At 42.2% G+C, this 23,485-nt stretch overlaps 2 protein-coding genes across 4 annotated transcripts in view; one reads left to right on the top strand and one right to left on the bottom strand.

The window, feature by feature from the left end:
* The window catches only part of RRP8 (ribosomal RNA processing 8), a 59,681-nt gene that overhangs the window by 6,292 nt on the left and 29,904 nt on the right, over nt 1-23,485 (top strand). The window contains exons 8-10 of one of the 3 annotated variants that reach the window (XR_006714042.1): nt 1,492-1,643; nt 2,385-2,463; nt 3,119-4,149. The gene's annotated coding sequence lies outside the window, so the exon portion shown is untranslated. Of the gene's footprint in view, nt 1-1,491; nt 1,644-2,384; nt 2,464-3,118; nt 4,150-23,485 lie in introns of those variants that run through there. The other 2 variants (XR_006714041.1, XR_006714043.1) reach the window with 2 other exon arrangements.
* Nucleotides 21,687-23,485, bottom strand: part of DNHD1 (dynein heavy chain domain 1) — a 79,777-nt gene continuing 77,978 nt past the window's right edge. Inside the window, exons 40-42 of the mRNA XM_045484332.1 lie at nt 23,262-23,411; nt 22,249-23,048; nt 21,687-22,070 (exon numbers count right to left, since the gene is read on the bottom strand). Of these exons, the coding sequence (XP_045340288.1) occupies nt 21,720-22,070; nt 22,249-23,048; nt 23,262-23,411 (1,301 nt within the window). The 3' untranslated portion in view covers nt 21,687-21,719. The remainder of the gene's footprint in view (nt 22,071-22,248; nt 23,049-23,261; nt 23,412-23,485) is intronic.

Here is a 23,485-nt window from a genome sequence, read left to right as displayed (position 1 = left end):
AAGCAAAGCCACATCGGTCAGTGCCTGAGAGGCATGTGAGGCAGGTTGCCCCTCAGATAATGGACTGAGGGCTCTGGTATTGTGGGGAGGTCTTGTCTGCATGGACTTTGAAGTTCTCCAGGATGATGGTAGAAGTTGGTATGGAACAAGTGCCAACCTCTTGAGGGAGGGGGCAGATCCTAGAGATATGCAGATAAAATGACAGGGAAGCTAGATGGCATGAATTTCAGAAGTCCAGGGGGTTTGGACTGCCTACTAGAGAGACTTCCATTGTGGGGGTGATGTGAGGCTGGTGAGTGGAGCTGGCTGACACCCTCATAGTCCTCTCCAGCTTGTCAGGATTCACTGCAGATTACTGGGAAATGACGATTATAAAAGCTCCATAGGGCAGGAGCCTCCTGGGGTAAAGGGGAGGCAGGCCATCAAATCCAAGGAAGGGCGCTTGGGTGGCTCATTTGGCTATGTGTCTGACTCTTGATTTTAGCTCAGGTCATGATCTCACGGTTCGTGAGATTGAGCCCCATGTAGGGCTCTGTGCTGACAGCATGAAGCCTTCTTGGGATTCTCTCTCTCCCTCTCTCTCTGTCCCTCTGCATGTGCTTTCTCTATCTCAAAATAAATTTAAAAATCCAAGGAAATTGTTGGAGTAGCAGTCATCTCACTGTGGGACACACATCACCTTTAATAGCTTACCTGTCTGTATTATTTCCCGAATGTTTATATTCCTAGATCTTGGTTAATTTTCCCTGTTTTCATTATGCTCAGCAGGACAGCTGGGACACCTTTCTCCTTTTTCTGTTTTTCTCCCAGAAAAGAATTTGGATTCTTCCTTTGCCTAGTCCTGTTCCATCCACCCGAGTAAATCTTTGGGGCTGATTCAGGCCTTGGGCCTCCCATAACTCAGCCCAGCCCCACTAGTGTCTCCATCAGTTGCTCTGATTCTGAAAGCAGGACTCCCCTGAGCCTGAACTGGGGCCTCCCAGCTCCATCATCAGCTTCAGGAGAAGCTCTTATGCAAGCCCAAGTTCCTGGGCTTCAGTGTTTAACGTTGAAAGCCTAGACTGAAAAGAGACAACGGTGTATATTTTCTTAAGAAATAACAGCATGCTAGGTCTTCAAAGAACAAACTAGTTTAAGGAACAATTTGAGAACACATTAAAGGAAAGGCAAGAGTAGTAAGAGATAAGTGGTAGGAGTTGCTGTACCACCCAAGGCACTGTTAGAATCACCTGGAAGTCTTAGTATAATACAGATTGCCAAGCCCTCCCCCAATTTCTGATTCAGAAGATCAGGATAGGGTTTGAGAAGTGCTATTCTGATTGCTTTGGTTTTTCACAGTGAAGCAGGAAGTAGGGTTGAGAATAGCAGTGAACAGGTTGGAGTTGTGAGGTGAGGAGAACATGAATATCCTTAAGAGAGTAAGAGGGAATGAACAAATGGGGGGAATAGAGTATGCTTGCTGGTGGTATTAACTGCATGCTTTTGGTTCAGGGTCAGAAAGAGGATGTGTGGGAAGAGACCATGCAGGATTGCTGTGTAGAGAGCTTATTGTGAGACAGCACAGCACAGCTGGACTGTCAGGACCTGCCCCCTCACCTCAGCTCTGACTGTGGACTCCACTGGGACCATTCAGGAAGCTTGAGGTATTTATTCTTTGGGCCTGCTGAGGAATGATGAACTTGGAGTCTGACTCCTGCCCTGGGAATGTAGAGGGCAAGCAGAGCTCACTGCTTCAGTGGTGGGGCCAGGGGAGTGCTGCAGCTTTTGCAGGCCTGTGTTCCCAGAAGTTGCCATAGCAAGCGATGCATGTGTGTATCCTGTGCACCTTGCAAGAGAGAGGGAAGCATGGGGTGGTCTTGGGCCCTGTCCAGTAGGACCATTTGAGGAGGCAAGGAGACCTCAGCGCAAAGAAGGTAGGTGTATGCCATTGCCATGTAGGCTGAGGGAGTTGCTAGAGACCACCCACTAATGCTCTGCCCCCTAATATGTGACCCCCTCCAGGGTCAAGGGGACAGCTGGGATATCCCCTTTAAGTATCCGGGTACTCAGATACCTGGGTGGCTGGGTATCTCAGCCACCTGGGTGGCTGGGTGGCTCAGTCGGTTAAGCGGCTGACTGCAGCTCAGGTCATGATCTCAGTATTCATGAGCTTGAGCCTTGCATCAGGCTCTGTGCTGACAGCTTGGAGCCTGGAGCCTGCTTCGGATTCTGTGTCTCCCTTTCTCTGCCCCTCCCCTGCTTGTCTCTGCGTGTTTCTCCCTCAAAAATAAACATTTAAAAATTTGAATAAATAAATAAGTAAATATCTGCCAAGCCCCTCAGGCACAGAATCACTTAGTCCAGCAGGAACTTTATCCCCTTTCTCAACCCTTCCTTCTCTGCAGCTATTAGGTAGAGAGGAGGTGAGAAGAGCCGAGAGCACACAGATTATTCTCCTCCCCAACTCAGCCTCCTTGAGACATAGTAAGTGGGGCAGAGCTGGGAGGGGAAGACGGTTAAAGCTCCAGTGGGTGCACATTATTTATTGTTACCTAGGGTTAGATATCCTAATTGCTTGAGATGAAGAGGAGGTGAGAAGAGCAGAGAGCACACAGATTATTCCTATTATTCCTCTTCTCCCCAGCTCAGGGTCATTGAGACATAGTAAATGGGGCAGAGCTGGGAGGGGAAGGTGGTTAAAGCTCCAAGTGGGTGCACATTTTTTATAGTTACCTAGGGTTAGATATTCTAATTGCTTGAGATAGCGTAAGACCTTAACTAAGAATAAGCTGAAAAGTCACGGGCTTGCTGCAGCTTACCTCCACAGCAGGGAAAGAGTGTCCCCAAATGAAAATGCTTTGGAGGGGTGGTGAGAGACAAGAATAAGCTTGGGTTTGGATGGCAGTCTGTGCCTTGTGCTTGTTCAGCATGCCTTTGAGAGGTTTCTTGCTGCTGCAGTTTTTGGTGTGCTCCAGCTCTTGTTCCTGTAACACAGTCCTACGGAACACGGTTCCAAAGGAAACAACATGATCTTGGCAGAGACACAGCTTAGCTCCAAACACTCAGCCATTTACATAAATGCACAGAGCCCTTTACAGCTTTTCACAGAGACCCACAATAGTTTTTTTTTTATCCCCAGGTGGTCCTCCTTCCCAGATGACTTCTCAGACTGGCCACCTGTTTCTAGGATATTCAACTACTGTAGCAATTGCCTTATTGGTCTAATTCCATCACTCCTGCCCCCAAAGCAATTTGTTTCCCACACAGCCAAGTGATGTTTTTAAAATGTAAATCAGATATTGTCATTTCTCTGCTTAAAATCCTTCAATGGGTTCTCAGTGCTCTGAGAACAAAAGACAGACTCGCTCCCAGGCCCTGTGTGATCTTGCTCAGGCCTTGCTCTCCAACTGCATCTTAACCCACTCCTTCCTCACAAGACTCCAGCCATGCAAGCTTTCTTTCATTCCTCTAGCATTCCAAGCCATTCCTGCTGGGTCTTTACACATGCTGCTCTATCTTTTTACAGTACTTTTTGTGATGAGCTCATTTTCGTCTTCCAGATCTTCACACCAAATCCCCGTTTCTTCTTTGGAAGAAACTGGCTAGATGCTCACCAAAATGTCCTTTTTATGGACACATAGTTAACTATGTTTCCCAGCTCCTTGCATCAAGGCGGGGCTATTGTCTTCGCCAATGGAAAGTAAGTAGGAGTAATGCTTTACTACCAGACCAAGGCAATTAAAGAGTGGATGAGCCTTCTCCACATTCTCCCATCCCCTCTTCTGCCTTCCTGGGTGAGCTTGAAGCATATGTTTTAAAGACTGTGGAGTCAATTGCTTGGAGGAAATCTGCTTGACCAAGAACATCCACATTGGACTTTTCAACAAAAATAAACCTCTATTGCATTAAGTTACTGAGCTTTGGGAAGGTTACAGAGGTTAGTATTATATACTCTGGCTAATATATCTTTTCTGGGCATCCTGTCCACCTTGCTCTTGACCACAAAACCTTTTTTTGTTTCCCTCAGGGTGCTTCAAACATGTAATTATCTTACCAGATGCCAGTCAACACTCCTACCTATCCTATAACTTTGAATCTTAATTGAGAAAAAAACGTCCACGTGAGGAAGTTGAGATACTCATTTTATCAGTTGCATTTTGATTGTGACCAGAAAAAAAAATCCCACTGAAGAATGTCCTAAACAAATTAGATTTTTTTCTTCTACTATACTTAGAAACTTGAAGGTAGATGGCTGCTGTCAGTGGTTTAGGAATTCAAGGATGTTAAGTTTTAGGTCTTTGTTGCTCTTGGTGTCTTGATTCTAATGGTTACAAGATGATGTGTTCTTGATTAGTCGGGGACACCCTACTTACTGTTACACTTCTTGGGAGTCTTGTTGATTGCCACAGCCCCTACCTTTTTGGCTTTACTTCAAGGGTCCTTCTATGTTATTAATACTCTGGTATAAATATGTTTCATTATTCCCTACAACATAATTGAGGCCAATTTAAAATATTAACATTTTCTTTTCTATCTTTATTTTTTTGAATTTTATATTAAGTAGGCTTCACACCCAGTGTGGAGCTTGAACTCAAGACCCTGAGATTAAGAGTCACATGCTCTACCAACCGAGCCATCAGGTGCCCCTAAAATATTAACATTTTTTTTTTAATTTTTTTTTTTTTCAACGTTTATTTATTTTTGGGACAGAGAGAGACAGAGTATGAACGGGGGAGGGGCAGAGAGAGAGGGAGACACAGAATCAGAAACAGGCTCCAGGCTCTGAGCCATCAGCCCAGAGCCTGCCGCGGGGCTCGAACTCACGGACCGCGAGATCGTGACCTGGCTGAAGTCGGACGCTTAACCGACTGCGCCACCCAGGCGCCCCCAAAATATTAACATTTTTAAATATATTTGTCTCCCACACTCCTTCCCACACCTCAGTGATCTATTAGCAACTTACCCAGTTTGAAGCTGTTCTTCCTCCAGCCCAGTGGGGTGGGGAAGCATGGTCTTTATTTCATTCGTTACCTCCTCTGTCACTTAGGATTGGGATGGGGAGGACACACTAGAGGAGAAAAAGGTAAACACCATCAGTGTGCTCTACTAAGACAGGCACCTATTTAAATGTTGGCTCTCATGTGGGGTATTGGGGTTCTTTGGAGCCCCCCAGTAGGGACTTGTGCACTGGCTGGCTTTGCTGCTTATTATACACAGCCCACACTGCCCCTCAGCTCTTCAGCTTCTGCCCCTGTCCATGAATCCATAGCCTCCTAATGCTAACATCCCTATCCCTGGCACAGAGGAAGGGGACCTGGGACAGTTTCCAACAAACACTTCAAGATTGGTTCCCTTTCAGGGAGCCCACCAGAAACTCATGCATATTTTTCCCACCAACACTGGCAGTGCAGCACAGTCAGCAGCTGACCCCTCTCCCCTTGCTTGCCTCAGCCAGCCTGACTGACTTCTCCATGTGAGAAGCACCAATCTCTATATGCATATGGCTCCAAACCCTCATAAGTGATTCAGGTTGTATTAACTCCCAAGAGGCCTCTGCCCCAGGCCCCACCTCAGTGGCCATATAGAGATGGGTCTATTAAGTTCCTGAGTGTGGCAAGCCTCTAGCTCGAGAATGTAATCTGAATGAATGTAAAGCTTGTCCCTCTCGTGGAGACACAGAACTACTATAAATGGTTCTATTAGAGCCCTCCTCACTTGATTTAGGATGCCTTTCAGGGGGGAAAAGTTCTCTATTCCTAAAAAAATTCCCATCAATGCATCTTTCATTTCTCACTTCATATACAGTAGAAAGTTTGATGGTCTCTGGATCAGCTTTATTTTCTTAGAATAAATCCTATGTGGATGTATCCAGCATCTTTATTTAGAATGTGTCAGTGCCTATTACCTATATTCTTCAGTCTTGGTGTATTATCCAAAGGTCTTAGACGACTGAAAAACTCATTTAACATCCTCTTTCTTATGTACATATTCTTAGAAAACGTGAACTGCGGGGCGCCTGGGTGGCTCAGTGGGTTGAGCGTCCAACTTCGGCTCAGGTCATGATCTCACGGTCCGTGAGTTCGAGCCCCGCGTCGGGCTCTGTGCTGACAGTGCAGAGCCTGGAGCCTGTTTCAGATTGTGTCTCCCTCTCTGTCTCATACCCTCCCCCACTCATGCTCTGTCTCTGTCTCAAAAATAAATTTAAAAAACGTTAAAAAAATTAAAAAAAAAAAAAAGAAAACGTGAACTGCTTTATTTATATAGAGTATTACTGACAATGTATTCTTACTTTCCCTCCCTCCCTCAGCTCTGTTTTTAGTATCCATTCACGTATCAGTCGGAGCCCTGTCGGGAAAATGCAAAGCATTTCAAGTAAAGGGCATTTATTGAGAATTGATTCCAAGTGTTGGAAGGATGAAAGAATAGGTCGAAGTTGCTGATGTAATTCAAAAATTAACTGGAGAATTCCGAGAGCATCCCAAATCCTGGGAAAACAAACAGGAAGAAGTGGTGTAATCACCAGAAATTAGGAGCTCAGAGAAAGACCCCCTTTTGACTGATACTCACATCTTTGTGGGGGAAGCTCCTTCTACATACCTAGTGCTTGGACCTCTGAGGAAGGGAGTGACTGCCTGTCTGCTTCTACAATGTGACAAATGCGGCAAAGCAGCTGCTGAGTGCAGAAGCAGCTAATAGCTGGAGCCAGCTGCCTGCAGCTGAAGTAATGAGACAGCAGCTGGAAAACAGGGACAAAGGGCCTTCCTCCCCTCTCACTTTCAGGTTCCCTTTAGGACATCCCATTTACAGGAACTAATGGAACCAGCTGGCAGTAGATTCTGGGAAATAGAGTTTGCAGACTCCCAGCTGCAGCAACACAAAGAGTGTGTGTAAGGTGGTGGGGAGTGGGGGTGGAGGGAGATCTGTAGAGGCCAGGAGCCCTAAGAAAATAGGTAAATAAGGGATACACTCCACTAGCTGCTGTTATGCATACTTTGTTGCTTCTGTCAGCCGTGGGTCACAATGGAGTGTTCAGGGTATACATCCACCAGAGTAAACGTATCCATTCACTTGGTTGCTTCAAATTCTTTGCTACCTGGAGAAATTAAAATCCCTGGAGCTGGGGTTCTGAGGAAAAACTATGTTCCACCAATTAGATGCGCTCATCTGAGGTTTGGGAGGCAAGGGGCATCTTCCTGCTGCTTGGCTGTTGCTGCTGGAGAGCAGGTTTGTCTAGATGTTGGGCTTTCTGCAGCAGCGTTCCCCTTGAGGCCAAGGACAAAGTAAGGATTCCCACTGTAATGGCTCAAGTTCAACATGGGACGGAGGTTCAACAGGCAAAATACAACTTACTCTGACACTATAACAAAGTGTGGTTAAGAAAAAAATGTACTGGGAGGATATCAGTTAAGTAATTCACAGAACTCCTGAGAAGTCCAGGGAGTGAGGCTTAGAAAACAAACACGGACCAACTGCAAAACCTAAGGTCACACTTCAGAGAGTCTGGTTAGGATGGCACTGCTGGCATCATGGCTGCTGGACTTTTTTGTGTTTTTTTGTTGCCACATAGGTTGATGCTGGGAATTGAGTTAATCCTCCTAAATTTGTGGCCCTGTTTTAGGATTGGCCCATGAAAGCCCTCTCTCCTGTTCTGTTATTTGTTTCCTTTATTACTTATTTGCTCTTTTTTCCTCACTCCCACAATATGTTTGTTGTGTGTCCCTAGATACGTATGTTAGCAACGTGCATGGTTTGGTGTATATATGTTGTGGCAGGGACTTGGCAGCTGTTCCTCACACCCATTTTCTTCTTCCTAGGAAATTAGCTGGACTCTGTTTTCCAGCTCCCCTTATACTTTCGTGTGGCTACGTGATTGAATTTGGCCAGTTGGGTGGTAGTGGAACTAAGGTATGCTACTTGCATATTTGGGTCCTTATATTTTGCTACACATTAGTCCCCATGTCAATCCACTTTGGCCAACTTGATGCATTTGCCCATATGACCTTGAAAGGTACATGTCAAACATGATGGAGCCAAAAGATGGAGGGAACATAGATCCCTGAACAACACTTGGAGGAGAGCCACCTGTTTGGGACTTCACCTGAGTGAGAAGTCATTTTCTTTATAGATGAACCATTACACACTTGAGGGTTTGTTGTTACAGCAACTATTGATCTTTTTTAAAATTATTCTTAGTTGAACACATCGGAAAAGTAAGCAAAACACATACCCATATGGAAAAGTAAATGAAACCAAAACGTTTGACCCATGGTTTTATCATAGGCCAGCCCCATTGCAACCACCATCCAAATTGAGAAAGCCTCCGCACCCAAAAACCGTTTATGCTACCTCCCAAACATCAACCACTTGTTTCTCTCAACCGTACAAAGTTACCACCATCCTGACTCTCGTGACAATTTCCTTGCATTCCTTTGTGGTCTTACTGGTTAAGCATTGTGATATTGTGATTTATAATAAAGAATACATATTTGGTCCTCCCATTTCTAGCACAGAGCTTCTAAAACCCTTGGGGTTTCCTAAGTGAGGAGAGCTGGAACCGGTCTTTTGTTAGGTTAATGAGATGACTTTTGGAATGCCCTCAAATCACCTAGGATTGAGGGGTTGCCCTGTGCATCTTTTCCATCTGGATGGTCAGCTGTATTCTTTACTATGTCCTTTTATAATAAGCCGGCAAATGTAAATAAACTTTTTCCAAGTTCTGTGACAACTTGGACTTGGGACTAGCATTTGAAGTGCGGGAGGAGAGCAGTCATGTAGGACTGAGCGCTGAGTCTGTGGAATCTAATGCTGTCTCAGGGCAGTTAGTGTCAGAATTAAGATGAGTTGTAGAACACCCCGCTGGTGTCTCAGAGAATTGTTTATTGGTGTGGGGGCCTTCTCCCATGGTGGAATTGGGTGCTCAGACCCTTTTTAAAGCGTGTACACCTAAATAGTACGTATTTTCATGTGTCTGGCTTTTTCACTCAGCATTGTTTATGGGACTCATCCATGTTGTTGAGTACAAATGAATTTCATTCACTGTTATTACTATAGAAGTATCCTGTAAGTAAATTATGATTGTAAACCATGATTGATTAATTCAATTGTTTAGGTAAATTTGAGTTGTATATCAATCAAAATGGGCTGTGCCATGCTGCAGGAAATTAAAATCCAGAATGTTAATGTCTTAACTCCACAGAAGATAATTTCTTACTATTGCTGGAGGCAGGGACTGTTCGTGGTCACTCAGGAACCCTAGCTAATGCAATGCACGCTTCCAAAATCACTAGGAAAGAAAAGGGAACGAGGGAAATCACTCCCTGGCACCCAAAGTTTCAGCCCTTTTTGCCCCTATGTAATTGGCCAAAACAAGTCTCCTTGTAGAGTTCTCCATGTAGAACTCTGTAGTTGGTGAGAAAGTGTACTCCTATTGTGTGCTCAGGGGGAAGACAAATAAGGTTGGTGAACTGCCTAACATCCAGCTTGTGGTCCCTGCAAATAATGCTGTGAACAACCCAGAAGGTCTCTTACTATGTTCAGGGGAAGTGATGTTGGTGGAAGTCCTTCTCTCATTCTTAAACTTGAAAGAAAAGCTTTCAGTATTTCATCATTGGGTATGATATTTGCATTGAGGTTCTGATTAGTGGTTATCAGATTAATGATGTGCTTTTCTGTTGCTATTATTTTTATCATGAATTGGACTTCGAATTTTGTCAAATACTGCTGAATTGAGATGATCATATATATATAATTTTGTTCAGTGTAGCAAGTAATAGATTCATTTTCATGTGTGAAATCAACCTTGAATTTTTAGAATAAAATCACCTTAGTTGATTATTATTCTCTTTATACATTGCTAAAATCATTTTGGTAATATTTTGTCTAGGACTTTTGCAGCTATGCTCATGAGTGAACATAAATGATATTTTCCTATAAATCTTTTCTCACCACAATGCTTTTAAGTGCTGTGCATGTTGCTATATGTACCTTTGACTCACTCTTCCTCCTCTTCAAATGCTCTAATGGCTTCCCATCTCACTCATAACATAGTCCAGAATTCTTACTGTTTCCTAAGAGGCCCTGTGTTTTCTGGATTCCAGTTATCTAACATTCACTCCCTTTACTCATGCCTTTTCAGAAATACCGTCTATCTTGCTATTTCTTGAATATTCTCAGCATGCCTCCCTGCCTCCGGGTCATTGTGCATCTATGTAGAATGTTATTTCCATGATATCTACCTGGCTCACTTAGGCACTTCATTCAAATCTCTGTTGAAAAGTCAGTTTTTATAGTCCCCCTCTCTACTGCCATACCACACTTAGTTTTTCTTCAAGGAATTTATCATCACCTTTTAAATTGCATATTTATTTGTTTATATGATTAGTGCGTATTTCTTCACACTACAGTGTAAGTTCCAAGACAGCAAGGACTCGATCTGTTTTATTCAGTACTGCACCCCTAGGATCTAGGCTTATTTGCCTCTGATGTCTGTTTAGTGTTCCAGAGTGTCTGTTTAGAACATTTAACATATCCATTTCCCTAGTTAAGGACATTTAGATTATGCAAATCCTTGTGACCACAAAAAAATTGAGTAAAGAATTTTCTTATAAGTGTTCTCTTAAATATATATGTGTGAGTCCTGCTTCCAGAGTTCAACTTAATTTGTCAGGCTGGTTATTCCACTATAAAATATAACAAAATTAACAACTATAAAATCTGAACAAAATATAAACCAAAGAACAACTATTTGAAGACACTGAAAAGTGAAGAAAAGCAGGCAAAAACTAGAGGAGAATTTACCCTTAAAATACTTCAACTGCAATGGATAAAAATTATGATTTTGTGGTCTTTGCCTGAAAGTCTTTCCCAGTCCCACAGCATCCACCAGTTCCAAAGGCAAAAAACCACAGCCATACTGGCTCAAAATAGAGGACAGAGTTCAGGGCTGGTAAAGCAGCTGGAAATTTAAGAGCAGAAATCCTGGAAGTGAGAGAGTGCCATGAGAGGTGAAACCAAAATATGAACATAAATTCTGCCCAAACCTTTGCATGACTGCTAAAATACACATGCATATAGAGGAGACTTAGGGGGACCTAACACATAAAACTGGCAGAGTCCAGAGAAGAGTCTACCCCTGAATGACAGAAGTGCACTGTGTGTGCAAATTTGCTTTTTGACTGAGTGCATTCCTCAATTTATGTCCAGCTTGGATGGCAACTGAAGTGTCAGAGGACAGGGTTCAGTAGTGGAGAGCAGCTGGAAATTTAAAAGGGAAACCCCAGAAGCAAAAGGACTGTAGAGGAGGTGAGCCCCAAAATCTGAGCCAAATTCTGCCTAGATCCTTGGCCAGTGACTAAACTGTAAATGTGCAGGTGAGATGTTCTAGACCAGGCTTACAAAAAAAAAAAAAAAAAAAAAAAAAAAAAAAAAAAAAGCATGCTGCTGCTATAAGCTAAAAAATAAGCAGAGACATCTACTGTTACACAACACAGGAAATAAAAAATTTGCAATTTAGGCCTGCTCCCACCCCAGAATGCCTGCTATAACAATACCAATAACAAATTTTTAGAATATAACAGAATGAAAACTTACTACAACATATTATCCACAATAACCAGCTTTTAACCAAAATTACCAGACATACAAATAAACAGAAAGTTATAACCCTGTTATAAAAACATTAAATTATAAACAGTAATTTATACTCAGGGTAAAAGACACTCAATAGAAATTAACTCCAGCGGACACAGATGTTGGATTTAGCTGTCAAATACTTCAGAGTAGCTGTTATTAGTGCATTCAAGCAATGAAAGGAAAATATGTATAAGAAACTAAAGTATGGCCTCAATGAATATACAGATAAGGAACCTTCCCAGAGACAGAAATCAAATGGAAATTCTAGAATTGAAAAGTATAAATAACTAAAAGCGAAAAGAAAAGGACAATACAAATTACTCAATTTGAGTAACCGGGAAAATAGACTGAGAGAAATGGACAGGCCCTCAGGAACCTGTGGGACTGTAACAAAAGGTCTAATATTGTGTCATCAAAATCCCAGAAGGAGCCGAGAAAGCACTTAATGAAAAACAGCTGAAAACTTCCCAAAGTTTGGTCAGAGACAAGAAATAGACTGAACCTTGAACAAGATAAATGTGAAAAAAAAAAATTAAACTTCTGAAAACTAAAAAAAAAATAATAAAAATGTTGAAAGTGGCAAAAGAAAAATGATAGCTTACCTAAGGGGGGAAAAACAATTTGATTGACAATAGATTTCTTGTCAACCATGGAAGCCATAGGGAGTGGTACAGTATTTTTTAGGGTTTGAAAGAAAAGAACTGTTAACTCTGAATAGTATACCCAGTGAAAATATTCTTCAGGAATAAAGGGGAAATTTGGACATTCTCAGATGAAGGAAAACTAAGAGAATTTGTCACCAGCAACCTACCCTAAAATAATGGTTAAAAGGAGTTATTCAAGTGGAAAGGAAATGATAAATCTTGGAACATAAAGATGAAAGAGCATGTGAACAAAATATGTGCAAATTGAACTAGCTTTCACAATTCAGTTCTCTGAATTGTGTTTAATGGTTGAAGCAAAAGTTATAATGCTGTCTGATGTTCTAAATATATGTAGGGGAAATATTTAAGATAATTATAAATGGGGAAGGATAAAGAGAGGTGAGGTTTCTATACTTCTCTTGAACTGGTAAAATGACACCAGTAGACCATGTTGAGTAATGCGTTTATAATGCAATACATATAGCAACAACTGAGAAGCTATACAAATATATAAACTCAAAATCACTATAGATAAAATAGAATTCTAACCTGTAGAAGGGACAAAAAAGAAAACAGGCAAAAATCGGGGGAAGCGATCAGAAAAGAAAAAAATGGCAACTTGACTTCCTAACATAGCAATAATTAAATTTTATGTTAATGAACTGAACATACCAATTAACAGAGATGAGCAGATGACTACTTTGTCTATGAGAAACTCAATTTAAAGGTTACAGTATGGGGGGGGGCGCCTGGGTGGGTCAGTCTGTTAAGCGTCCTACTTCGGCTCAGGTCATGATCTTGCAGTTTGTGGGTTCGAGCCCCGTGTCGGGCTCTGTGCTGACAGCTCAGAGCCTGGAGCCTGCTTCGGATTCTGTGTCTCCCTCTCTCCCTGCCCCTCCCCCACTCACACTCTGTCTCTCTCTGCCTCTCAATAGTAAATGAATGTTAAAATTTTTTTTAATGTTGCAGTATAGGCAAATTGAAAGTAAGAGGGTGAAAATGATTTATCATGCAAAAATTAATTAAACCAGGAGTGGCTATGTTAATATCAGATAGAGTAGACCTAAGAGGAAAATTTGGCAAAGACAGGGAAGGACATTATGTAATGATAAATGAATCTGCAGCAAGAAGACATAACAATCGTAAATGTGTATATACCAAACAACATTGTACAAAATATGTGACATAAAACTGACATAGCTGAAAAAAGAAATTAGGCCAAACCACAATGCAGTTGGAGACTTCAACACCCCTTTCAACAACTGGTTAAACAAGACAGAAAATCTTACAACAAGTATACAGAAGGACTTAACACTGTGAACCAATAGGATCTAACTGACATTTATAGACTATTCCACCCAAGAAAATACACATTTTCAAGTGTTCATGGAACATACATAGGCTCTATCTTGGGCCATAAAGTAAATTTTGACAAATTTAGAAGAATTGAAATCAGAGTGCCTGGGTGGCCCAGTCGGTTAAACCTCGGATTTGGGCTCATGTCATGATCTCACAGTTTGTGGATTTGAGCCCCGCTTCCAGCTCTGTGTTGACAGCACAGAGCCTGGAGCCTGCTTTGAATTTTGTGTCTCCCTCTCTCTCTGCCTCTGCCCCCCCCCCCCAATAAATAAAAACATTTTTAAAAATTAAAAAAAAGAAGAATGAAATAATATATGAGTGTTCTCTGGCCACAACAAAATCAAACTAGAAATCAGTAACAGGAAAATCTCCAAATATTCAGAAACTAAACAGTGTACTTACAAATAATCCATTGGTCAAAGAGAAGTCAAAAGGGAAATAAAAAATTACATTGAATGTAATGAAAATTGAAATACAATAAATATATCCAAATTTGTGGGACATAGCTAAAGCAATGCTGACAGGGAAATTTTTAGCACTAAAAGCATACATTATTAGAAAGATAGTCAAGGTTCCCACCTTGATAATCCAGGGGTGGAAAAGAGTAAAATGAGCCCAAAGCAAACAGAAGAAATAATATAGGTAGGAGCAGAAATCCATGAAATTGAAAATAGAAGAACAGTGGAACTGGGGCACCTGAGTGGCTCAGTAGGTTGAGCATCCAACTTCAGCTCGGGTCATGATCTTGCAGTCTGTGAGTTTGAGCCCCGCATTGGGCTCTGCACTTACAGCTTGGAGCCTGGAGCCTGCTTCAGATTCTGTGTCTCCCTCTCTGTCTAACCCTCCCCTGCTCATGCTCTGTCTGTCTCTCTCTCAAAAATAAAGAAAAACGTTAAAAAATTAAAAAAAAACAAAACAATAGTGGAACAAACCAATGAAACAAAGGCCTGTTTCTTTGAAAAGATCAGTAAAATTACAAACCTTTAAAAAGACTAACAAAGAGAAACACAAATTACCAATATCTGGAGTGAAACAACAAATATTACTATAGACCTTGCAGACATAACTATATAAAGATAGAGTAATACTGTAAACAACTGTATAGACATACATTTGGCAGTGTAGTTAAAATGGGACAATTCCTCAAAAAAAAGTATTACAGCTCATGCAATATGAACTAATTTAACCCTATGAACTGTTAAGGAAATTAAATTTACTATTTTAAAACTCCCAAGAAAAAGGATTTTAGGGCAAGATTGTCTCACTGGGGAATTCTATCAAGTGTTTAAAGAAGAAATAACACTAATTCTACACAATCTTTTTCAGAAAATTGAAAGGAACACTTCCCAATTCAGTTTATGAAGCTAGTATTACTCTGATATTAAAACCAGGAAGAGATGGTATAAACAAAGAAAACTACAGACCAATATCCCTGATGAATATAATCACAAAAATCTTTAGCAAAATAATAGCAAATAGAAAACAGCAATATATAAAAAAGAATTAGATGCCATGGCCAAATGGAGTTTATTCCAGTAATACAAAGGCTAGTTCAATAGTAGAAAATCAATGTAATTCACCATATTTAAAGGCTAAAGAGAAAAACAAAACAAAACACAGGACTACATCAGTTGATACAGAAAAGGCATTTGACAAAATTCAACACCCATTCATGTTAAAAACTAAGAAAATTAGGAATAAAGAGGAATTTCCTCAACTTCAGAAAATCTCTCTCTCTTAATGTTTATTTATTTTGAGAGAGAGAAAGAAAGAGAGAACACGAACAGGGAAGGAGCAGAGAGAGATGGAGAAAGAAAAGGCCCAAGCAGGCTCCACGCCATCAGCACAGAGCCTGATGTGGGGCTTAATCTTACAAGCTGTGAGATCATGACCTGAGCCCAAATCAAGAGTTGGACGCTTAACCGACTGAGACACCAAGGCACCCCAGGGATATCTCTTTTTTAAAAATCTATATTAACATTACACTTAATGGTGAAAAAATGGAATACTTACCTGGAATGCAAGGATTCACCACTTACTCAAATTAGTGCTAGAAGTTCTAGCTAGTGCAATACAGAAAAGGAAATAAAAGGCATACAGAACAGAAGACTCAAACTGTTCCTCTTTACAGTTGACATGTTTGTCTATATAGAAAATTCTAAAGGATCTACAAAAAGATTCCCAGGATAAATGAGTTCAACAAGGTTACAAGATATAGGATAAACATACAAAAAAAAAAAAAAAAAAAAAAAACCATGGTTTTGTACACTAAAAGTGAATATGTAGACACTGAAATTGAAATTACCATTTACACTTGCTCACAGAGAAATTGAATATTTAGTTGTAAACCTAAAATACATTTATAGGACTTTTATGCTAAAAACTATACAATGCTGATGAAAGAAGTAAAAAATCTAAGTAAATGTAGAGACCGACCGTGTTCACAGATTGCAAAACATAACATGGTAAAGATATCATTTGTGTACATACGCAAACCAGAGGGTGGAACACAATTCCTATCAAAATCCCAGTGTGATTTTATGTAGTCACAGACAAGATTATTCTAAAATTTGTATGGAAAGACAAGGGAACTAGAATAAGTAGACAGTTTTGAAAAGAGAATAATAAAGTAGAAGGAATCAGTCTACCCAATTTTAAGACTTACTATATAGCTACAATAATCAAGATTGTGGTATTGGTGGAGGGAGGGATAAACACATAAATCAGTAGAATGGAATAGAAAACCCAGAAATAGACCCACACAACTATGCCCAACTGATTTTTGACAAAGATGCAAAAGCAATTAAGTGGGAGAAAGCCTTTTCAACAGATGGAGGTGGAGAACTTGGACATCCATAGGCAAAAAAATGAACCTTGATCTAGTCTCACACCTTATACAGAAATTAACTCAAAATAGATCATGGACTTAAATGTAAAGTATAAAACAATAAAAGAACTTTAGAAAAGAAACACAGGAGAAAATCTTTGCTATCTATGGTAAGGCAAAGAGTTTTAAACTTGACATCAAAAGTATGATCCATAAAAGAAAATTGATAGATTGGACTTCATCAAAGCTAAATATCTTTGCTCTGTGAAAGATCCTGTTAAGAGAATGCTACAGACTGGGAGAAAATATTTGCAAACTATGTATCTGACAAAGGATTAGTATCTAGAATATATAAAGAACTCTCAAAATCCAGTAATAAAAAACCTGATAGCCTTAAATCTACTAAAGTTGAATTTAAAATTTAAGACTTCCCCCCACAAAAACAAAACTAAAAACTCCAGGCCTAGATGGCTTTACTGGCAAATTCTATCAACCATTTAAGGAAGGAAGAAATGTCAATCCAACACAAATTCTTTTAAAAAGTAGAGTAGGAGAGAACACATCCTCACTCACTTTGTGTGTAACCCACTAAGACATAAACCTGGGAGCAGAATTGCTAGAAGATAGTAAATATATATTTTAAGTTTTTATTTTAATTACCCATTGTTCACCACAAGTGCACTCCTTTATCCTTATCACCTATTTAACCCTTACCTCTACCCACTTCCCCTCTATCAGAGTTACCTATATAAAAAGTTCTCTTAGTTAAGAATCTGTTTCTTGCTTTGTCTCTTTTTTTTCCCTTTGCTTGTTTTTTTTTTTTTTTTTTAATTTCACATATGAGTGAGATCATATGGTATTTGTCTTTCTCTTATTTTGCTTAGCATTATACCCTCTGGATCCATCCATGTTGTTGCAAATGACAAGATTTCATTCTTTTTATGACTAATATTCCATTGTATATATGTACCACCTCTTTTTTATCCATTCATTAATCAATAAGCACTTGGGCTGCTTCCATAATTTGGCTATTGTGGATAATGTTGCTGTAAACATCAGGGTGCATATATCCCATTGAATTAGTGTTTTTGTATTCTTTCAGTGAATACCTAATAGTGCAGTTGCTGGATGGTAGGATAGTTGTATTTTTAACTTTCTGCGAAATCTCCATACTGTGTTTCCATAGTGGCTAGACCAGTTTGCATTCCCACCAACAGTACAATAGGATTCCTTTTTCTCCATATCCTCGCCAAGACTTTTTTCTTGTGTTATTGATTTTAGCCATTCTGATTGGTGTGAGGGATATCTCACTGTAATTTTGATTTGCATTTCCCTGATAAGTGATGATGACCATCTTTTCATGTATGTGTGTTAGCTATCTGACTGTCTTTTTTGGAGAAATGTCTTCTTTGGAGAAATTAGACTATTTGGTGGGGGTGTGTTGAATGCTATAAGTTCTTTATGTATTTTGAATACTAACTCTTTATCAGATATATCATTTGCAAATATCTTCTCCCATTCTGTAGGCTGCCTTTTAGTTTTGTTGATTGTTTACTTCGCTGTGCAGAAGTTTTTTATTTTAAATATTTTTTTAACGTTTATTCATTTTTTGATAGAGACAGAGCGTGAGTGGGGGAGGGGCAGAGAGAGAGGGAGACACAGAATCCGAAGCAGGCTCCAGGCTCCAAACTGACAGCACGGAGCCCGATGCGGGGCTCGAGTTCACGGACCATGAGATCATGACCTGAGCTGAAGTTGGACGCCCAACCGACTGAGCCACCCAGGCACCCCGAAGTTTTTTATTTTGATGTAGTCCCAATAGTTTATTTTTGCTTTTGTTTCCCTTAGCATATAGTATATTTAATTTCACCAAGTGCTGCTAGATTGCTCCCCAGAATAACTACACCAGGATAACCATCTACCAACAGTGCATGAGAATGCTTATTTTCCACTACCCCCCCCCCCCCCCGCCGACATTTGGTATGGTAGAGGCAATGGAAAGCTGTAAGGAGAATGAATTCTGAGGACAAATGTCTAGATTCATAAATTGGCTCTACCATTTTCTGACTTTGTGACCTTGGATAATTTACTGAATCTGTGTCTGTTTTCTCGTCTGTAACATGGAATAATAATAGTACCTATCTTATAGATACCAGAGCTTCTTAGACATTAGTGGGTAAAACTGGTACTTTTTTCCCCCCATTTCAGACATTTCCCTCTATTTATCCTATTTCTGAATAAGGATTTCAAATTAGACTGAAAAGCTACAAAAATAAGTGAGTTTCAGGTGAGTTACAGAGCAGTAGTCCATGAAAGTATTGGTCTTCGGATTATTAGTGTATACAGTGAATACAGAACAGAATCACAAATTTCCTTACAAATTGGGATATGTAAATAAAATTTAGCTCCTTTCTTAGTTACTGGTCTGGTTTTCCCCACAAGCCTCACTCCCTCCTCCACTCCACTGGATAGTAGTAGAGTCTAGAAATAAATTCAGTCTCTTCGGGTTTCATTTTTTTTTCTACCTTTGCTTCTCTCCAAAGTGGCATCTGGGTATAGAAGGGAGGGCTTATGTGGCATTTTGGTATTAGAAGGAAGGAGTCCCCTGGCTTAATAATGGTTCTTGGATGTGCTCAAGCTGGAATCTTCTGGGTATGGCTTGCCCTGCCCCACACATAGGCATTCTGCCAACATCTCCTTCTAAAGCTGATGAATTGGTGGTCTCTGCTCTCAAGGCCTTGTGCCCCTACCTGCCACTTTGGCCTCCTCTTTAGTGCTGCAGACCCCAGTGATTCTCTGCCTCCCATTCCATCCAGCCAAAACGGTCTCTGTTCAGTATCCATACCATAGAGGGGTCAAAGGACACTTATTCCTGGCCATGCCATTCTGCCCTCTTCATGTTCTTGGGGCCATGGTAGGTCCATAATGCAAAGTAGTTTCCTTCTAAAGTCTCAGTAGAAAAAAGGGCAAATGCTTCCTTGCCCTCAGTACCTCAGTTTACTCCTTCATCCCAAAGTCCCAGATGAGGTTGATTTTGTCTCTACTTTATCTACCCCCATCTGTCAGGACAGGATGGGACCTGTTTCTCCCTTCTGTCATCTGTCTTCCTTCCTTTCATTGTTTGGGACTTTTGATTTCCTAGTGGGGTTTTAATTTATCTGGTCGACAATTTCAATAGTGGAATTGTTAAATCTGGAACATTTTTACATAGCAGTCATTGTATTTGAGCAATGCAGTAATATGGTACTTATTTTAAAATCTCTAATTGACTAAGTTTAATAACTTGGCTGGACATAATTCAGGAGTAAATTTCTGTTGATTATACCTCAGTAAAGGTGAAATTGCAAAAATAAAAAAAAAGAAAATCCTACATAAAAGAGAAAAAGATTGAATTTCAGTCTAGAGAATGGCATGGTTTTGTAGGAAATGTTTTGTGCTAACCAATTTTAGATCGTTGCTCCCTGCTCCCACTGGAGAATAGATAGTAGCGATGGTATATATGGATAGAGCACAGGGTTCATTTATCCAAAAGGACCTCTTTAACACTCTGCCAATCTCTTCTCCTAAAGGAATAGCCATGCGTCTGGTTGACTGTGGAAAAGAAAAGGAAAGGGTTTCTGAGGAAAGTGGAATTTTTGCTCCTCTGCTCAGCCTTTTGTTAAAGGACATCAGTTGCATCACAGTCACTGGTGAAGGTGTGACTGGAAGAGGTTGTGTACCAATGCTCAGTAGACACTGCCATTTGCATTACTTCCCACCACATAGCTCATACCTAGCCATACAGAGAGGGAAGTAGGTTGCACCTACTGAGTTTTGGTGCTCAGGGGCAAGGAGAGGAGCCCATGTAGGTCTTTAGCTCAGCTGTACAACTAACCTAGCTTTTATCAGAGAAGTTTGTCCTGGGATAGCATGCAATCAGTTAATAAGCATATCAAAGTTTGAGCATATCAAAGCAGAACTCTTGATTCCCTACCCCCAGCCAATTTCCCATCTCAATTAATGACACCATGATCCACTCAGTTGTTCAAACCTAAATCTCAGAGTCATCCTAAACTTGTCCTCTTCCTTCACTCTTCACATCCAGCCCATCAGCAAATCCTATGGCTTTGCCTCCTGAATATTACCTAAATCTATCAATTCTCCATCTCCGCTGTTGGGACTCTAATCCAAACTCCATCATCTTCCACTAGAATTACTTCAAGCCTCCAAATAAATATTCCTCCTTGTTACTCTGGAATTTCTTCTATCCATCCACCACAGAATAGCCAGAGTTATCTTTTCAAATCCAAAGTAGATCATGTCCTCTCATACCTAATACTCTCTACTAGATTCCTCATGCTTTTTAAAATAAAATACAAGATCATTATCACAAAAAGGCTGTATGTGGCCTACCCCTTTCTATACTTTTCCATCATTTTGTATCACCCTGCCCCTCATTCACCACACTCCAGCTACATGTTCTGTCCTGCCTCAAGACCTTTGCACCTACTGAGGGCTCTATCCAGAAACTCTCCTCCTAGATCTTCAAGTAGCTCCCTTTCTAATGTTTAGGAAGCATCCCCTGACCACCCAAGTTATACTAACTGCTTCCCTCTAGTCGTGCTCTAACACATCAGCCTCCTTTATTGTCTTTATAACACATAGAAATCATCAAATTTAACTTATCCATATGTTGACCTTTTCCTTCTCTGTCTTCCTGCCTTGGAACAACCTCATAAGTGCCAGGAAAAGCGTGATCCAGAGGAGTGCTCAATAAGTAATTGTTGAATGCACATAAAACCTTGTATCTTAATTTGGCTTTTGTTTTTTATGTGTATGACTCACTGGGAGAATCCATCCCAGGGGAGGGGATGACTGGTAGGGCCAGACTGAGGCATTCTCAGTAATACAACCAAGGCTCTAAAAAATAATTTTTCAGTTCTAATGTTCTCTATAAAAATATCCCTTGTGAAAAAAAAATGTGTGTATGTATGTATGTATATGTGGAGATATATATATATATCTCCACCCCTTGTGGATTTAGCACAAGTACTGAGACCACAGTAGAAAGCTGGGCAAGGATTCAGGATCCTGTGTATTAGCCATCCCCATCTGCCTAGAGCCTTGGATACATGACCAACACTAGGCCCATCTTCCCACGGGATACCCACATCCCCCTCTCAGTTGTGCACACTGGGGTTTCCCCTTAGCGTGTCAATTTTCCATGTGCACACCACCTTGCACTACTAAATCTCAGAAACCTTTAATCGAATCACCCCAACTTTATTTTGGTTGAGGGCTCATGGCAAGGGTGGGCTGCACACATGGACTCTCAGTTGGTCACAGGTGGCGGGGCTGAGCTTCGTGGGCAGGGGCAGGTACATCAGGATGTTCCTGCTGTGCAGCCTAACAATGCCTAGGGGGCCTTCCATGTACACAGGGCAGGAATACACAGCCAGACCGGCTGGGGGTGTCAGGTCATTGGCGCCCCGAGCCTGGACGCAGATGCTGACCGGAGGCAGAGGGCAGGGCTGGCTGGAGGTGCTGTCCTGCAGGGCCCCTGCTAACGGGTCCCACTCAGCGTTCCGGAGCTGTAGCCCAATCAGCAGCAGCCCCATCTCTGGAACTGTAGGATTTGGGCTGTTCACCACCTGGGGGCGCAAGAAGCTTATCAGGCAAGGCTAGGAGGGGTCCCGGGGGTGCGGGGTATCCGAGCAGATGGGCCTACTGAAGGGGAAAGATCACAAAGAGGCAAGATGGGGTAATTGCACGATGTAATCAAGGATTTGAGGGGGCGGAAGTGTAAACGGAGGGATGGCATGAATATACCTGGAGGTGCAAAGGGTTGCTGTTCAGCTCCTGACGTTTATATGGGAGCCCACTGAAGCCAGGGCCTTGGCATTCAGGGAGATTCGAGCTGGGCACACGCTGGTGCAGGGCGCCCGTAGCAAAGGTAGCCTCCGAGCGCAGTGACAGCAGCAGGCGGCGCGGGTGGCAAAAGGCTGATAGGTGAAAGATGCGCCCTGGTACTTGGGCGTCCACCCCCAGGTAGCGAACCAACAGCTGCCCACGGCGGGACAGCTGTCGCAGCCAATGCCAGGGCGGCTGCGGGCCGGCAAGCGCATAGGGACGCCAAGGCGGGGGTAGGCGGCCAGTCCAGAGAGCGTGGGCCACCGCGGCACAGCGCCGGGAGGCGCACGGGGGCGCGCCTTTCAGCTGCTGCGACAGGCAATCAAGGTCGCCTAGCACCGTGCGCGCCAGCTGGCTCAGTTCCAGCACCTCGGTCTGAAGGAAGGCCTGCAGAGGCCGCTGCCGCGGCACCACCCACCCGGCGCCAGACTCTTCCGGGCGGGCGGTGTCCATGAGCAGAGCCTGCAGTGACTCCAGCCTCCTCTTGGCCTGCACTAGGCGCTGCCGCAGCCGCCTTTCCGTGCGCCTGGAACCTCCTCGAGCCGCAGGAACCCAAGCGGGTAGACTCCGCTGTAGCGCGCTCAAGAGAGCGCGACTCTTGCGGTGCAACAGCCATGCCCGGGGGCCGGCACTCAGTCCGCAGCTCTGGGGTTCAGGAGGTGTGGGCAGTAGGTGCATCTGGACCTTGCACTCTGCCAAAGCATCCAGTTCCCCTAGCTCTTGGAGGTGGAGAGAGGGAAGAGAGATAGATAAGATGGACTCTGCCCCACCCAGACTCAAGGGAGTAGGCCTTCCTCTGACATTTAAGCCACCATCCCATAACTGTGTGAATATTGCCCCCTCCTACACCTTTGTAGGATGCAGCTCACATTCCTGAGAGAGTGGCATGGCATGGTTCCCCACCCCAACACAGATACCTGGCTGGAGCTTACCTGGGCTGGGCAGCAGGGTGGCCAGCAGATACTGGGGTGTGTGTGGTTGAGCCCAGCTCCTGCTGCTGGGGCTCAGACAGGCTTGTGTTAGGCTAGTCAGGGCCTCCCTGTCCTTGCTGTCTCCCACAGGACCCCCATAGAAAACCGAAGCTGAGAATGAGGTCAGAACCCCTCAGTTCTAGCCTCTCCAGTTTCCACCACCTCCCAAACCCAAACCAAAAACT

The sequence above is a fragment of the Leopardus geoffroyi genome, chromosome D1 (assembly GCF_018350155.1).
Source record: "Leopardus geoffroyi isolate Oge1 chromosome D1, O.geoffroyi_Oge1_pat1.0, whole genome shotgun sequence".
Taxonomy (NCBI): Eukaryota; Metazoa; Chordata; class Mammalia; order Carnivora; family Felidae; genus Leopardus; species Leopardus geoffroyi.
The sequence above is the reverse complement of the archived record's forward strand: the minus strand, read 5'-3'. Positions and strand labels throughout refer to the sequence as shown.